The following is an 18,927-nucleotide window of genomic DNA, read 5'->3' as shown; positions in this document are numbered from 1 at the left end:
CTTAAAGCCAAATAGCTGAACGTGGCCTATCAGTCCGCTCAGGACTGTTGGCTCTGTCTACCCCACAAGGGATATAGACGTGATTATATGTATGTATGTATGTATGTATTAGAAAAGAAACCATTCCATTTATTGATAGTTACTTGTTCAAATAAATATTATTCAATAAATTTGCTTTTTCTTATACAGGATGTCTGGTTTCATATTTAAGGGTAATCGTAAATCATGAACACGCTTAACTTTATAAAATATAGAACCTACAATATACTCGCTAGTTTTAAACATACATACATATGTACATATGGTCACGTCTATATCCCTTGCGGGGTAGACAGAGCCAACAGTCTTGAAAAGACTGAATGGAGCATCAATAGGAGCATCCTCGAGGGCTTCAATGATGCTCAAAATAACTATTCCACGCGGACGAAGTAGCGGGCACAGCTAGTTAATTAATATAGATTTCAAAGTCTCCACCTACGTACGTTTTATAATACTACACAAACCACAGATTACATTAGACATGCCATGTCTATAACCAATATAAATTTGCCATTACGATGTGACCTTGGCATTCAGACGCCTACAACCCATACCAGGTACTTATATAATTTTAATTACCACTGTTTCTATGGCAGTTACGTGCCGTGTGGTTCACGGCATTTTTTAATAGGACAACTTCATATTTGTTGCCACGGATGTTGTAAAAAGCGACTATGGGAAAAGCTTATAAACTTTTAATTCTTCATCTTCACTATTTGAATGTCAATTCGATTATTAAGCTGAACGTGGCTTGTCCAGTCTTTTCAAGACTGTTGACACTGTCCACCCCGCAAGAGATATAGACGTGACTGTATGTATGTACGTAAGATCCTGATCCTGACCAAAACGTATAACAAAATAACACAGCTGTGTTCAACAAAATTTTCCATAGTTCCAACCAGTTGTTTATAAGGGCGAGTGCTGACACCAAACGACCTGACCAAATCGGGAGGGCCTTGTTACGAGGTCGTGTGTACTGTATGTATGTATGTCTGTATGTACTCACTTAGGGTATAAACCGGTATATTTATATTAAAAAAAACTAGCTGTCCCGGCAAACGTTGTTTTGCCATCTAAATATTTTTTAAGTAATTTCTAGTTATAATAAATATTAAAGGTGGATAACCCTTATCACTAAGGGGTATGAGATATAGATGTTAGCCGATTCTCAGACCTACGCAATATGCTCATAATATAATCCTATATAATCAACAGCTTATAGTTTGTTTATAAAATGGCAGATGTCACCATCAGCATAAACAGTTAATCATCTACTTCCAAGAATGTTGTTCGGTCTAACCGTTTTTGTTGATATTACATATATTGATGATACTTTTCAGAAACAATAGATGACATCTCAGCTTTTAATGATGCCCTATATTTTTAAAGTAAAAAGAATTGTAGTATTCTAATCGATGGACTAACAACCTGTCAATATTTGAATCTCAATTCCATCACAGCGAAACGAGGCCTTTTAGTCTTTTTAAGGACTGTTGGCTCTGTCTACCCCGTAAGGTATATAGACGTGATATGCAACTGTGTACACGCAGCAGAAGTAGAGCTTTAAAATAACAAGCAATTGATTACTGACTGTGCCGTGTGGTTCCCGGCACCAATAGAAAAAAGAATAGGACCACTCCAACTCTTTCCCATGGATGTCGTAAAAGGCGACTAAGGGATAGACTAAACTTAAGATTCTAATTTTAGGCGACGGGCTAGCAATCTGTCACTTTATACGAATCTCAATTCTATCAATAAGCCAAACAGCTGAAAGTGGCCTATCAGTATTTTCAAGACTGTTCTGTCTACCCCGCAAGGGATATAGACGTGAATATATGTATATATCATATATACTGACTGACGTACAAAATATAATTGTTCTGTATCCGAGTTGAGACTTTGGCGTGGGCGGTCAGAACTACTGGTTTAGAATCTGGGTTGGTTCATGTCATACACTCATTTGTTATGAACTTATGAAAAAACTTACTTATTTCTTCTTTCTCCTCAATTAGAATATTTTTCCGTCTTAATTATTAATAAATTTCACATTAATTATTACGGCACATTAATTAATTTCGGCTTAATTTATTTTATTTTTGCAAACATCGTAAATCTTTGTATCTTCAATAGATGATTTTTTTATTTATTATTTAAATCTACCTACCTATTTAAAAATAAAATATTTTGTGTTTAAAGTCTGATTTAAGTTAAGGATCCTTAAAAAGACTATTTTAGAAGACTTTAGATTGAGAAGTAGTTTTTTGACAATTTTTTTTTTTAATTTCTAACCTAAGACTGTAAAGTCTTTCTCTAATTAACCTTATATCCATCATTAAGCCATGCACCTGAACGTGGTCATTCAGTCTCTTTAGACTGTTGGCTCTGTCTTCCCCGTAAATAATAAGATATGTACATACATATAATCACGTCTATATCCCTTGCGGGGTAGACAGAACCAACAGTCTTGAAAAGACTGATAGGCCACATTGAGCTTTTTGGTTTAATGATAGAATTGAGATTCAAATAGTGACAGGTTGCTAGCCCGTCGCCTAAAAGAAGAATCCCAAGTTTATAAGCCTATCCCTTAGTCGTCTTTTACGACATCCATTGGAACGAGATGGAGTGGTCCTATTCTTTTTTTTATTGGTGCCGGGAACCACACGGCAAGATATGTGTGTTCCTACAAATATAAATATCCGCTACTTTCTAAAACTTGCACCACACCGCAAGCTATGTAAATTGGTGGGCAAGGAAGGACGCCCAGGTCTGCGTCAAAATTCTAGAAATACTTTCCAATTGTAGGTATTACGATTTGTTCAGGCGATGGGCTGGCAACCTGTCACTAATTGAATCTCAATTACGACGGCCTCTGTGGCGCAGCGGTAGTACGCTTGTCTGTGACACCGGAGGTCCCGGGTTCGAATCCCGGCCAGAGCATGATGAGAAAAGAACTTTCTCTGATTGGCCTGGGTCTTGGATATTTATCTACTTATATAAGTATTTATTATAAAATATAGTAGGTATCGTTGAGTTAGTATCTCGTAACACAAGTCTAGAACTTACTTCGAGGCTAACTCAATCTGTGTAATACGTCCAAAAAAAACTATTGTAGAACCAAACAGCTGAACGTGGCCTATCAGTCATATCAAGACTATGGACTCTGTTTAGCCCGCAAGGGATACAGACGTGATTTTAAATGTATGTACCTATTACAATTTAGTTTGGTCTAGTTTGGCTACATTGTTTCTATTTTAGCACTAAGGATAATGATATGATTGATTATTCACTATCGCATTCGATTTAGTCTGTAATGGTAGATGTAAGAAAGTATATAAATAAATATTAGATTGTCTTTTCAAGACTGTTGGCTCTGTCTATCTGGTAAGCGATGTAGACGTATGTACTATGTGTAGGTGTACCCACATTGAGGGTGCTTTCACAAAAATTTTTAGAAGTTATGTGTCTGTTATTTATATAAATAAAAATCATTAATTTTGTAATGTTAAGTCATCTGTTCATGAGCTACGTTGCCACAAACAAACACACTGACACACAGAGATTAATGTCAAACTTATAACAACAAGTAATTTTTATGCATACATACATACATACCTACATATGGTCAGGTCTATATCCCTTGCGGGGTAGACAGAGCCAACAGTCTTGAAAAGACTGAATGGTCACGTTCAGCTATTTGGCTTAATGATAGAATTGAGATTCAAATAGCGACAGGTTGCTAGCCCACCGCCTAAAAAAGAATCCCAAGTTTGTAAGCCATAGTCGCCTTTTACGACATCCATGGGAAAGAGATGGAGTGGTCCTATTCTTTTTTGTATTGGTGCCGGGAACCACACGGCATAATTTTTATGTATAAAAAAATTTTTACTTTTTCTAAGTAAGTCTTATATTAGAAAAAGTAAAAAATTTTTAAGGAAATTTTAAGTTAATATTTTAAAAGTTTATAGACATACTATAATTGAATTAAACATAAATCTAAAACAATTCATTTGTTGCCGGAAACAGATATGTATCTGTTACTGTTTTGACGGCTCTGAACCGCATACCTGTAACTAACGGACCATTAGGGCGTACATAACTATGATGGACGTGTTGAAAGATACAATGATATATGTATGTTCAATATATTTATTATTAAGACGTCGTCGTGAACTTTAAAAATCGGTGTATGTACAGTGAAGTGCCCGTGCCCGTGTGAAGAAAAAAAGAAAGAAAAAATGTTTATTTGGTAAATAATCTGCTGTGAAAAGATGGACTGTATAATTAGATTAAATCATAAATTTGTTATTATCATGAAAAAAGTGATAAAACTTGTGAACAGTCGAATTGGTAATTTTATTTGACGTTCTTCTTCTTATGCGTTACACTCTTGTCAGAGTGGTCGTGGTCGTACAGAAGGGTTAGTGGCTCGCTTTACAATTTTTCGCCAATGGTCGCGCATCTTGCCTTTCTGGAGCATTCACAGAGAGGGTCACCTAGTGCCGATTTTATTTGATCTGTCCACCTCATGGGTGACCTGCCTCGAGGTCGGGTACCCTCAACTCGCCCCTGCACCACCAGTCGTTCAATGGATGCCTCGTTACGACGCGACACGTGCCCGAAGAAAGAGAGAATTCGAGCCTGCACTAAGGAAGATAAGCGATGCTTGATTCTGAGTTCCTGGAGAATGGACTGGTTGGTGCGAAAGTCTGTCCACACCACTCCAAGCATTCTTCTCCAGCACCACATCTCCAGGGCATCTATGCGTTTTCTCTCAGTGTCTCGTAGGGTCCACGTTTCCGCTGCGTAAAGGAAAATCGGGAAGATCAATGCACGTACAAGCCGGACTTTGGTCGCTTTTTTTACAAAAATAGTTTCGTTGTTACATAAATAGTTCACAACATAATCTATACAAAATTATAAAGCTGAAAAGTTTCTTTGTTTGAACGCGCTAATCGCAGGAACTACTGGTTCGAATTGAAAAATGATTTTTGTGTTGAATAGACCATTTATCGAGGAAGGCTTAAGGCTTTATTACATCACGCTGCAACTATAAGGAGCAAAGAAATAATGGAAAATGTGAAAAAAAAACGGAGAAAATTATTAATCCTTGAGAAATTAAACAAAATTCAACCGACCGAAACCAACCGAAAATAACTATTCCACGCGAATGAAGCGCGGGCACAGGTATGCGTTGTACCTGGGCGATCGAGCTTTCTATGATATAGTTAAGCACATAGTGCAATTTGACATGCTACCTCTATAAACGTCTTAATTCTATAAACTTACCCTTTGACCCAGCACCAATACAAATGTCAATTATAAAACTAATCTCTATATCTAAAGCTATAAAGTTTAAGGTCGTTTACCTATGAAATGACAAAGATTCATATCGTATCGACCTTACAACGTGATTGTGCAACGGACTGACAGATTAGCGTTATGATTGCATAAATATACATACCTACATATATAGCTAACTTTTGTGTTGACGATATTTTTGTTTAGATCAAGTTTTTTCCGTGCCGTGTGGTTCCCGGCACCAATAAAAAAGTAAAGGACCACTCCACATCTTAACCTCCACCTTATGGATAGTAGTAAAAGGTGAATAAGGGATAGACTTGGAATGGAATACTTGGGATTCCTCCTTTAAGCGGTGGGCTAGCGACCTGTCACTATTCGAATCTCAATTCTATCATTAAACCAAATAGCTGAACGTGGCCTTTCAATCTTTTGATGACTAAATTATTAATCTAATGTGTAAGTACTTACAGATAAAAAAACACCCACACTCATAAAAACAAGATGTTTTATAATCTTAAAATTTTTAAATCATCAATCATAATAAAACTAGTATTAATTTGCCGTGTGGTTCCCGGCACCAATACAAAAAAGAATAGGACCACTCCATCTCTTTCCCACGGATGTCGTAAACGACAAAGGGATAGGATTACAAACTTGGAATTCTGTATAAGACGATTGGCTAGCAACCTGTCACTATTTTAATCTCAATTCTATCACTAAGACAAACAGCTGAGCGTGACCTATCAGTCTTTTCAAGACTGGTGGCTCTGTCTACCTCGCTAGGGATAATGACGTGACCATTGAACCATTGACCATTGAACCGTGTAATTTTTACTATAAGTCTGTGTCATGTTTAGATTGTGAAGAAAAATAAAGAAATTTGAATTGAATTGAACAATACCAGTGGACATTGATATAACAATAGGTATTATAATAAACATATTACAAACTGAAAATTAAATCACTACATGTCATGAATATGGACCACAATTTTAATAGAACTATAATCGATTCGGTTTTAACGATTGTATAGCTCAAGGCTTTGGTTGATTGCTATCACCAGTTTGTCGCAGATAGGTGTGGTCAAGCACGGCATGTAAATTACATGCCGTCTGAGGCTTAAGGCTTCATTGTAAGGCTCTTTAAGGCCTAAATATTTAAAAGTAAAAAATAAATCGGGAAGACGTCAAAAATTTATTGAGATCAAATTTTACGTATCATAAAGCTTGCATGAAAAGAATGATGAATGTCAATGATGCAAAATGTTTATGTATCTAAAATGGCGATGTAAGTAAATTGGACCTGCTGAACCCACGAGGATTCTTCACTTCGAGTCTTTACGAAACTGTTGGCTCTGTCTACACCGTAAAGGATAAGGAAGTGAATAACTTCTTCGTCAATTTCTGTTCTTCACGAAATCTCCATGAAATTTTTCATATATTATATAGGTACATATGTATTTGGTTCAGTATTTTAACTGTTAAGAGGTAACAAATAAATAAACAAACTTACTTTCACACTTAGATTATTAGTAGTTGGAACAAATGAAATGAAAAAAATACAATAAAAAATAATAAATATATACCGGACAACTTACACAGATTGAGTTAGCCTCGAAGTAAGTTCGCGACTTGTGTTACGAGATGCTAACTCAACGATACTATATTTTATAATAAATACTTATATATATAAGCATCCAAGACCCAGGCCAATCAGAAAAAGTTATTTTTTCATCATGCCCTGGCCGGGATCTGAACCCGGGACCTCCGGTGTCACAGACAAGCGTACTACCGCTGCGCCACAGAGGCCGTCAAAAATAAAAACAAATAAAAACATATTCTTTTTTTTATGGATGACTTCCTGAGTTAGGTTAATTTTATCATCACTAAAGATGCTAATAATATGAATAACAAGCAACTTTAATTAAAATTAAATTAACTAAAGAATTACATTTGCTTTAGTAACTTTCTTGGCTTAAGTACCGTGTGGTTCACGCATCAATATAAAAGAGAATAGGACCACTACATCTCTTTCCCATGGATGTCGTAAAAAGCGTCTAAGAGATAGACTTATAAACTTGGGACTCTTCTTTTAGGCGATGGGCTTGCAACCTGTCACTATTTGAATGTCAATTCTATCATTAAGCCAAATAGCTGAACATGGCATATCAGTCTTTCCAAAACTGTTGGCTCTGTCTACCCTGCAAAAGATATAGACGTGATTATATGTATGTATTAATCCTGCCCATCCCAACAGCTGAACGTGGCTTGTCAGTCTTTCCAAGACTGTTGGCTCTGTCTGCCCCGCATTAGATATAGACGTGATTTTATGTATGTTCATAAATGTATTTTGGACAGTTTTATGATATTTTTTTTTATTTGTTACAGCGTGGGCATGGAGAGCCGTGTGGGTCTGGACTATATCGTGGAACACGCTGAGTATGCAGGGAAGTTGGCAGCGGCCCTAACTTCACCAGCAGCGCCCGTCAAGAAACAGGTGGGTTTGGTTCCATTGTCTTCATCAGGATTACCATTAATGTGATCATTTTAATCTCTATCATCAAGTTTTGTCATAATACCAGAGACTACATTTTTACACTTGCCATGATCTCTGCATACTTCTTTCGTTTCATCCACATTCATAGTTCTCTTCATGCAAGCTCGGCGGTTTCGGGTACTCTTGACCTGATATAACATAATGACATGATCCAATATGGGTTGGATTCTTCTTAATTATTTATATAATTAAGTGGATGCTCTAAGGAAAGATTACTCTTTTTTCTTGTCAAAACCCTGACTTATTCCTCTCCAAAGAGGTGAGAATGCAAGAAAAATTATGATGAAATATGATAGTAGTATGGATGTCGTAAGGCTACTAAGGGATAGGGTAATATACTTGGGATTCTTCTTTTAGGCGATGGGCTAGCAACCGGTCACAATTTGAAACTCAATTCTATCATTAAGCCGAACAGCTGAGCGTGGCCTATCAGTCTTTCCAAGACTGTTGGCTCTGTCTACCCCGCAAGGGATATAGACGTGATTATATGTATGTGTATATTAATCCTGCTCATCCCAGCAGCTGAACGTTGCCTATCAGTCTTTCCTAGATTGTTGGCTCTGTCTACCCCGCATGGGATATAGACGTGATTATATGTATGTATTAATCCTGTTCATTTGGTTCAGGTGTTCGAGCTTCTGTCTGCATTATGTGTGTACAATGCAGATGGCTACGCACGCGCCGTGGACACCTTGGACCGATATAAGGTAAAGTATTACATGTTATGGATTCTGAATTGACTTTGTGGTAGATTTTACCCAGGTGGAAGCAGAACAAGCGGCCGATCACCAACTCGCTGGACTGACCTGATCAAAGCTACTGAGTCTACCATTGTCCAGGGTGCTCGCAACGTCTGTCGCAGAAATAGAAGCACATCGCTGAGAGAACAGTCCTCGGGAAAGAATACGACCAGCTGATCATCTCTCGACCTCGTCTGCGCAACCACGACCACTCTGACATGAGTGTTCGACTTTGAAGAAGATTTTAATTTGTTCGCTGTAGAGAAACAAAATAATATATGTTATTATGTACAAGGGTTGCTACTTAGATGACCTGTTAGATGCAGTGTAGTAGCTCTGCCTCTAATTAAAGGTCCGATTCGCGGACAAGTCATGATGCATAACGGACTTTTTGATTGCTCTGATCTAGAACGTTTATCTATAAAAGTATTTGTTGTAAAATATAATGTTATTTCAAAATTTAAAGCAAATCTTGAACTTACATTGGACCTATCGCACAGGGGCTTGAATTTACAAGGTATGAAATATTTTTTTAAATAAATAATTCGTTCCTCATAAGTTTTTTTTTATTCTCAATCTTGTCGAGACCATTCTTCGACAAGATTGAGAATATAAAAACTACACAGAATATGAGCTTATCTATAACAAGACATAAAACAACTTTTTTATTAATTCAATTTTTTTTTACAATCTCATATTGCCCACACACGAAGCCTTATAAACCATTAAGCCTTCCAATACAAAGTTTGATCAAATTACAGAAAATGAAATTTTATCATTAAATTGTGACAACTTGGTCGCTTTAGTTTCTAAAAACCCCATAAAAATAGTCTAATTGGACGAAACCTCCAACGCGGATTTAAAATTGTACTAAGAAGGAGTCGTCATAAAAATTCATGACTTTATAACTCAGCTTTCCTTCAATTTAATATCGATCGCTCAAGTCTGCTTTTATATAATAAAAATCAAACTGTGACATTTATTTTGTCTAGTATTAAATCCTTTTTTTTTAATTCAAATGTTACATTGTTTGTACTAGCATATTGTGGATTTGCCTTCAAAATCAATGTCACAGGGATACAATACTTGATTATGAAAATCGGAATTATTAAATAAGGCACTAAATTGTAGCCCAGTGAGAATTTCTAACAGAATATATTAAGCAAAAAATCTACATAATATTCTATTGCATTATCCCTTTTGTAGATAAAGTGTCTTCTCTTCTTCCTGGCGTTAAACTCGGTTACATTTCCACCTTTGTTTCTATGATCCTAGATAAGGTGACATTGTAAATAGTAAACCGAACTAAATTTAATTTCAGACCCTGAAAAACGAGAGGTACCGCCTGAACATCGTGGTGGAAGAGCTGAAGAATGCCACCACGACGGACTACAAGACCGCCCTGGTCGCCTTCATCAATTGCCTCATCATTTCTGCTCCGAGGTTGCCTGACAGAATAAGAGTCAGGAATGAATTCATTGGTAGGATTAATAACTAGTCCTTTCGTAGATTGGCTATAAATTTACCAGTAATAGTGATGTTTATAACAAGGACTGATATATTTTCATCAATTGCCTAAACATTCCTGCACTAAAATTGTCTTATAGGATTAAAGTCAGGAATGATGTCATTGGTAAGATGAATAACTCAGTTCTCTAAAGCATCGGCTCCAAATTCTTTAGTAAAAGTGATATTTATAACAGTGACAGATGCGTTTTCATCAATTACCTAATCATCTCTGCTCCAAGGTTTCCTAATAGGATTAGAGTCAGAAATGAATTTATTGGTAAGATTAATAACTCATTTCCTTAAAGGATCGGCTCCAAATTCTTCGGTAGAAGTGATATTTACAATAGTGATTGATATGTCTTCATCACTTGCCTAATCACTTCTGCTATTGATAGGAGTCAAGTCAGGAACGAATTCATCAGTAATAGTGATATATATAACAATGATTGATTTGTTTTCATCAATTGCAATTAAATACCAGTAGTCTTAACTTTAAGAATCAATAACTCCGATTCGATATCTAACATACATACATACATACATAAACTCACGCCTCTTTCCCGGAGGGGTAGGCAGAGACTACCTCTTTCCACTTGCCACGATCCCTGCATACTTCCTTTGCTTCATCCACATTCATAACTCTCTTCATGCAAGCTCGGCGGTTTCGATATCTAACTTTGTAACTTTATTTCAGGTCTCGGTCTCCTGCCTACTCTCAATAACCTCAGGTGAGTAAAATATCTTCAACACTTGTTATTACATTATTGTTCCCGCCCATAGGTACCTTAACCGTTACAGAATTCTATACTTCACGTTCGTCACCCCCTTCGTTATAAGCTCAACTATTTTTTAGGTCCAACTAGTCATTACAACTACCGAATGGTTCGTAATATTATATCATGTTGTGTAGTAAAACTGGTTTATGTGCCAATAAGTAAAATAAATAGAATTGACAAAATAAATCAAATTAAAAAAAAAAACATATTAATAAAATAAATCAAATTAATAAATAGGTGTTCCTTATATAACCCCACATTATGTTCGGTAATCACTGCAATCTGTTGTCTGTTTGTTCATAAGAAATTGGTTGAGTTTAGTTAATACGAGAGAACAAAAAATACTTTATAACTATCCGGATTTTTAATAACCCCATTTAACCTCGAAAACTAGGTGATATTAGGTGCAGAAAAAAGTTTTTCTGCACCTAATATCACCCAGGTGGAGAATTATCTGATTCAGGATCATGGTCATTGGGCACCCCCCGGGTTTCCCTCCATGGAAGTGTGGATCTAACCGGGACATTAACGTCAGGACAAAGAAGAAGAGGTCATCCAAATAAAATCATAAACTGTTCTCCTGGGATTTGCAAGACTTTTCGCAGAATAAAAGATGTCATGTAAATGAATATACATACATATATGTATCCCTTGCGGAATAGACAGAGCCAACAGTAAATCTATGGGAAAGAGATGGAGTGGTCCTATTATTTTATCTGTTGGAACCGGAAACCACACGGCATGTAACTATACTTAGTTTACAATATGTAACATTGGTAGAATTTCTTGAATAACATCTAAATTATACAACGTAAATTGAAACCATGGATCTAATATCAATATCCAAGGTCAGATGGGAGTCGCTTCGTTTAAAAACTTGACCCACCTCATCCAGGATCTATAGTCAAAGGCATCCCCCGAGCTCCTCTCCAGAGTGGTGAGGATGCAATCGGGACTAAAAGCCAAGATGAGGAAAATACAAAGTAAATTGAAATCCATAGTTGTTTCCGCGTCAAAAGACTGTTTCAAACCACAAATAGTAATAAAAGTCATGGTCTTATTTTAAGTTATATTGTACTCAAGTTTTTATGACGTGTATTTTTTTTACGATACTTTTTGCTCGTCGCACCTCACTGACTGACTGGTGATGGTGACTTAGGTAATATCTAAAAACTGTATCGACGGTCGATAAAAGGAGGCACTGGAAAATGATCAAGTACTTATCTGATAGTAATGATATATTTCGGCCAAAAAAACACGACGTTGACACTGATGTTGACGCCGTTAAATAAAAATAGTTTCAAAGAATTATTAGTTAGAAGTTTTAAATTTTTTAAAGATGATGAATGATAAGATAGTCTCTATAAAAAAGAGGCGCGATTATAAAATATGTTACACTAAGTTACTTACCTGACTCACCCAATCCAGGGTCCATGGTCAGAGGCATACCCCGGGCTCCTCTCCAGAGTGGTGAGGATGCGACCGGGACTAAAGCCAGGAGGAAGAAGACACTAAGTTACTAGCAATACCTACCAGTCTACCTTTTAGAACTCAGAAATATGTATTAAATTGATACTACTAATCCTTACAACTTGTTCTTTGTTTGTTGTTTCATTTAGATTGAAATGATGACAATTTTTTTTGTAAAGCTGCGATTATATCGTGTAAATACACCGGTAAAAAAAAAAATTATTCTACTAATCAGAAAATTAAGAGTGGACTTGAAACTAGTTTGGTTATTTTTTTAGTAATTAATATCAAAATAATGAGATTCTAAAATCAACTAAATGGTTAATCGGAAATTAAAATCGATTAGTACGCAATTTATGATTAATATTTTATCATTAATAATTAACAAATATAATTTTTAAGAAAAAATATTGCTTATCATACTGCTGACATCAAATAAATGAGTTTAAAAAAAATTGGCATATCAAAAAAAATTAAATTTTTCACAAGAACAAATAACAGTGCTATATAAAACAACGTGCCTAAAAAGAGATGAACAAATTGTATTAGAATATAAATTATAAACTTTTATCCGTGTAATCGTTTATCGTAAATCCTTCGGGATATGTTTATGATTTAGTTTAGGTATTACAATTATTACGGGGTAGACAGAGCCAAAAGTCTTTAAAAGACTGATAGGCCACGCTCAGCTGTTTGGCTTAATGATAGAATTGAGATTCAAATAGTGACAGGTTGCTAGCCCATCGCCTAAAAGAAGAATCTTAAGTATATACGTAAGCCTAAACAAGTCAAAACATCTAACAAAGAAAAGATATACCTAATCCTTCGCCACAAGATAAGTAAAAAGGCACGGTTAGCGTGGGTGCCCGTATATCCTAAAATGGTAACCGTTATTAGAGGCAAGTTTAGTGAATAATCTTATACACACGGCACTGATTCGATGATTCAGAGGGAAATGCGTAAAGAACTGACATCATGATGATTAAAATCATCGGTTTCTTTACCACATGAAATACCTTATTTAATTACACTGATTGAGTTAGCCTCGAAGTAAGTTCGAGACTTGTGTTACGAGATACTAACTCAACGATACTATATTTTATAATAAATACTTATATAGATAAACATCCAAGACCCAGGCCCATCAGAAAAAGTTCTTTTCTCATCATGCCCTGGCCGGGATTCGCACCTGGGACCTCCGGTGTCACAGACAAGCGTACCTACTACCACTGCGCCACAGAGGCCGTCTCGAGATTAGTATTCCTTTAAAATAGCCCAGATTATATCTTTAAAATAGCCTAGAGCCGTGTGGTTCCCGGCAGAATAGGACAACTCGTTATCTTTTCCATGCAAAGGCGACTAAGGGGAAGCTAATAAAGTTGCGATTCTTCTTGTAAGCGATGTTTTAGCAACCTGTCACTATTTGAATCTTAATTCCATGTTAAGCCTAGCAGCTGAACGTGGTCTTTCAGTCTTTTCAAGACTGTCAACTCTGTCTACCTCGCAAGGGATGTAGACATGATAATATACATATATGTACGTATGAATTTAATGAAAATACCTAAGTAAAAATCTAATTGCAAATAAACAAAAGAATTGTAGCGGACGTGATGAAATCTTTGCTTGCGCGATTTAGACTTGTCGCTGTTTATGACTGATAGCGTCGCGTGATTTTGTTTTTGTGACTCGTGGTGTAGAGATATCGCTACAGAATTAAAGTATCGAAAAACGTCGTCTCCCCCAAATAAATGAGCTCAATGTATCGGTCTGATGTCTTTTTGTATCGATTTGTGCTGATCCTCTTCCAATCACCAGTTCGTTAAACTAAATTGATGAGCGAGATAATTTAGCCAAATCAAGGTCTTAAAGGTTGTTGGTCTCTGAACAGAAATAAGAACAAGATCTTGTTTTGTTTCGGAACAAGTTTCTTACAAAGTTGAGTGAGAATGATGACGATTTGTCGAAATTAAGAAAAATGGCAGATTGCAGTAGGTATTAGAAAAAGAATATAGTAGCTAATCACTCTTATTTTAAGGCGAGCCGTGTATGTTTCCCGGCACCAATAGAAAAAAGAATAGAACCACTCCATCTCTTTCCCACGGATGTCGTAGAAGGCGACTAAGGGATAGGCTTTTACATACGATAATTCTTTTAAGCGATGGGCTAGCAACCTGTCACTATTTGAATCTCAATTCTATCATTAAGCCAAACGGCCGAACGTAGCCTATCAGTTTTTTCAAGATCATTGGCTCGTGTCTACCCCGCGAGGGATAAAGACGTGACTATATGTATGTATGTATAAATTTGGGTACATGTCTATAAGTTTGATCTTGTATCAGTTTAATAATTCAAACTTTTATTTGCATAATATGAGTACAACAATGTCTTAAATTTATATGTTTACCAGATCTTCATATTTACCCTTTCGGATGTTGCAAACATTTATTATGTATTAGTAGATGTACAAACTAATGAATAAAACTGTTTTATTTGCTTTTAATTAACTTTGTTTTATTGGAGCTAAACGATACACATTTCATGATATACAGTAAGTGTTCTACCATAACAATGCAGCCAACCGTAAAATTATAAAAATTAAAACTTATAATGCCACCATAAGAAGATTATTTGTGTTGCCATATTCTAACAGTTGACATACAAACTTATACATAAAGGTACCTTACCAATAATAACCAAACAATACGGTCTCTGTGGCGCAGCGGTAGTGCGCTTGCCTGTGACACCGGAGGTCCCGGGTTCGAATCCTGGTCAGGGCGTGATGAGAAAAGAACTTTTTCTGATTGGCATGGGTCTTGGATGTTTATCTATATAAGTATTTATTTTAAAATACTAGCGGAGAATTTTTCTCACCTTTTAAATCTTCCGTAGACCTCCACGAATAATTCAAGACCAAGATAAGATAAATCCGTTCAGCCGTTCTCGAGTTTTAGCGAGACTAACGAACAGCAATTTATTTTTATATATATAGATTAAGATAGTATCGTTGAGTTAGTATCTCGTAACACAAGTCTCGAACATACTTCGAGGCTAACTCAATCTGTGTAATTTGTCCCGTATATATTTATTTATTTATATTTATTGTAATACCTTTCAGACATGAAGCGGTCAGCCACCCAGACCTGGGGGTCCAGCTGGACGTCTTCGAGGAGCAGCGGGAGAGCGACGAAGCGCAGGGTCCCGGGGGAATCAACCTCAACTCTCATCTAGATGTCTTCTATGCTATTCTCAAACAGGTAAAAGATATTAGCTGTAACCAGGTGACGTGTGGTTCCCGGCACCTATAGAAAAAAGAAATAGGACCACTCCATCTCTTTCCCATGGATGTCGTAAAAGGCGACTAAGGGGTAGGCTTATAAACTTGGGATTCTTCTTTTAGGCGATGGGCTAGCAACCTGTCACTATTTGAATCACAATTCTGTCTTAAAGTCAAACAGCTGAACGTGGCCTATTAGTCTTTACAAGATTGTTGGCTCTGTCTACCCCGCATGGGATATAGACGTGACCATATGTATGTATGTGTGTATAGAAAAAGTGACGGCACAAACTACACTGAAACGTTAACATCAACGAAGTCTGCAAAGATTATATATCTAAACTGTTATTGTCATGAATAAAAAAAATGGTATGAGTAAAAAGTTGACAAGATTGTCTGATATCAGTGAACCTGTTTAGAACGAAACCTTGACAGCGCGGTTCAAAAAAGACTGCACATTTTTATGTTAATTCTGCAGAGTAGTTTGTTCCGCCGCTTCTTCTACACCTGCGCTTTGGAAGCAGTAGTAGTTATAATTAGATTTTAGAGATGTGACGTCAATAAGTGATACCTTAAATAAATATATTCTATTCTATTCAATGGTTTAATTTAACACCAAGACAATCCTCAAATAAATTTTCAAGCAAACTAATTTCACGATCCCTGCATCCAGGTCTCAGACACTCCCCAAGAGATCCCGTTCCTCAGCATCCTGCAGCACCTGCTCCGCATTGACCCCAAGGAGCCAGTCAGCGATATCGTGTGGGACACAGCGGAGACCTTGGTCCATAGAGCCACCTTGCTGGAGAGTAGGGAAGACGCCGCCAAACTGCTCAGAGCACCTAGCGTTCAGGTAAGATAAATTATAAATAAATTGTACAACATACATAAATAAAGCCGTATGGTTTCCGGCACCAAAAGAAAAAATATTAGGACCACTCCATCACTTTCCCATGGATGTCGTAAAAGGCGACTAAGGGATATACTATTAAACTTGGGATTCTTCTTTAAGGCGATGGGCTAGCAACCTGTCACTATTTGAATCTCAATTCTATCTTAAAGCCAAACAGCTGTACGTGGCCTATCAGTCTTTTCGAGACTGTTGGCTCTGTCTACCCCACAAGGGATATAGACGTGACCATATGTATGTATAAATATAATCACGTCTATATTCCTTATGGGGTAGACGGAGCCAACAGTCTTCAAAAGACCAATAGGCCACGTTCAGCTGTTTGGCTTAATGATAGAATTGTGATTCAAATAGTGACAGACATACATACATACTACTTCATACATACAGATACATATATAAAATCACGTCTTCATCCCTTACGGGGTAACTAGAGCGGGGTAGAATGATCTTACAAAGACCGAAAGCTAACGTTCAGTTGAATGGCTTAAAGATGGATGGAGATCTCTGCATACTTTTTTGGCTTCATCCAAATTCATCACCCTCTTCATGCAAGCCCTTCGGTTTAGGGTACTCTTGACCTGACCTTTGGCTATTCTGACCCCGATTTGATCAAGGTACGATCGTCTGTCCAAACCTTTCCATTGTTCCTATTGAGACTTTTCTTTTAGCATATATTCCTTAGTCAACTTGCTTTTATCCATCCTCTCTACATAACCAAACCAACAAAGCATTCCTAAAGGTATCTTTGACCATTGATCCTGGATTGGGCGAGTCAGGTTTTTACATGAAGCGACTCCCATGACCTCCGCAACCTTTGCAGGGGAACCTAACCCGTATTGGATCGAACATGGTTGGTTATACATCCAGTTGCCTGAATGTGCAGGTTTCGTCGCGATGTTTTCCCTTAGCGTAATCAGTACCTTTTTTCAGGCTAAAGTAGGCTGCACTTGTCAACATAGAGATATATCAGGGGGTGGTAGAAAGCAGAGTTTGCAGCGAGCGCTATCCCCTCCACCGCCGCCGCCACCGCCGGCACCTGCGCCTGCGCCGCCTTCAGGTATATCATGGTGTAATGCCTTTTGTTTTGGTTGATTAATCAAATTTATTCAGATGAAGTTAAGCCTGACTGTATGCGAAATTAACAAGGTGCAACATTTTCTTTTTTTTTAACGATTACTAGGTTTAGTACCTAGTACAAATATACCTAGTATTAATTTTTGGGTATCAATTAAATCATAAAAAACAAATATAAAAGAAACTTTCAAAAAAAAACTTTCAATAATACGTACGACGACGTTATCATAAACTTATTGAAGTACAATGAAAAACATAGAAAATTATACCCACTGCGTACGGTATCCGTATCTTAGATAGTATATTTTTCTGTACGGCCCACTGTACCTATATTTGTGATTATTCTGCCTTCAAAACAGCTAAATATATTCAACAAAATTGCTCATAATGTCAGAATACCAAAGAGAAAACTCATACGAGAAACTGTGAACATTATTACGAATATTATGAACTAGAGGCCGCCCGCGACTTTGCCGCATAGAAACCCTATCAATCCCGCGGGAACTCCGAGATAAAAAGTAGCCTATATGTTATTCTGGGTCTTCAGCTACTTACATACCAAATTTCACAGTAATCGGTTCAGTAGTTTTTGCGTGAAAGTGTATCAAACATCCATACATCCATACAAACTTTCGCCTTTATAATAGTAGTAGGAAGTAGAATAATATTTTTTTCTTAGGTTTACTTCCATTAGGAACACTTATCTAGTATGGCACAATTGGTTGTGCATATCACTTGGTCAACGAGGTAAACGTGCTTTTTTGTTCCAGCAATACCACCGCCACCACCAGCTATGATGATTCCGCCCCCACCACGAGCGCCCGCTCCCCCCAGCCTCCCGCCGCCCGCGCCCGCTCCCCCCTCCCCCTCCCCGCTGCCGGATATCAAACTGCCCCAACAGGAGACGCCATTACCGAAGACCAAGATGAAGACTATCAATTGGAACAAAATACCAAACAGCAAAGTGCGTAACGACTGTTCTTTTGACTGTATCCCAGTTTGAGGAATCTGTAATTGTCGTGTGGTTCCCGGCAACAATACAAAAAAGAATAGGGCCACTCTATCTCTTTCCCATGGATGTCGTAAAAGGCGACTAAGGGATAGGCTTACAAACTTAGGATTCTTTTTTAAGGCGATGGGCTAGCAACCTGTCACAATTTGAATCTCAATTCTATCATTAATCCAAATAGCTGAGCGTGGCCTATCAGTCTTTTCAAGACTATTGGCTCTGTCTAACCCACAAGGGATATAAATGTGACCGTATGTATGTATGTA

General features: G+C 37.1%; 1 protein-coding gene across 1 annotated transcript in view; it reads left to right on the top strand.

Moving 5' to 3' along the window:
* Positions 1–18,927, top strand: part of LOC106135341 (inverted formin-2) — a 60,802-nt gene that overhangs the window by 26,695 nt on the left and 15,180 nt on the right. The window contains exons 3-10 of the mRNA XM_013335613.2: positions 7,728–7,836; positions 8,523–8,603; positions 9,958–10,117; positions 10,840–10,873; positions 15,507–15,645; positions 16,339–16,518; positions 17,509–17,635; positions 18,423–18,616. Of these exons, the coding sequence (XP_013191067.2) occupies positions 7,728–7,836; positions 8,523–8,603; positions 9,958–10,117; positions 10,840–10,873; positions 15,507–15,645; positions 16,339–16,518; positions 17,509–17,635; positions 18,423–18,616 (1,024 nt within the window). The remainder of the gene's footprint in view (positions 1–7,727; positions 7,837–8,522; positions 8,604–9,957; positions 10,118–10,839; positions 10,874–15,506; positions 15,646–16,338; positions 16,519–17,508; positions 17,636–18,422; positions 18,617–18,927) is intronic.

This window comes from Amyelois transitella, chromosome 20, assembly GCF_032362555.1.
Source record: "Amyelois transitella isolate CPQ chromosome 20, ilAmyTran1.1, whole genome shotgun sequence".
Taxonomy (NCBI): Eukaryota; Metazoa; Arthropoda; class Insecta; order Lepidoptera; family Pyralidae; genus Amyelois; species Amyelois transitella.
The sequence above is the reverse complement of the archived record's forward strand: the minus strand, read 5'-3'. Positions and strand labels throughout refer to the sequence as shown.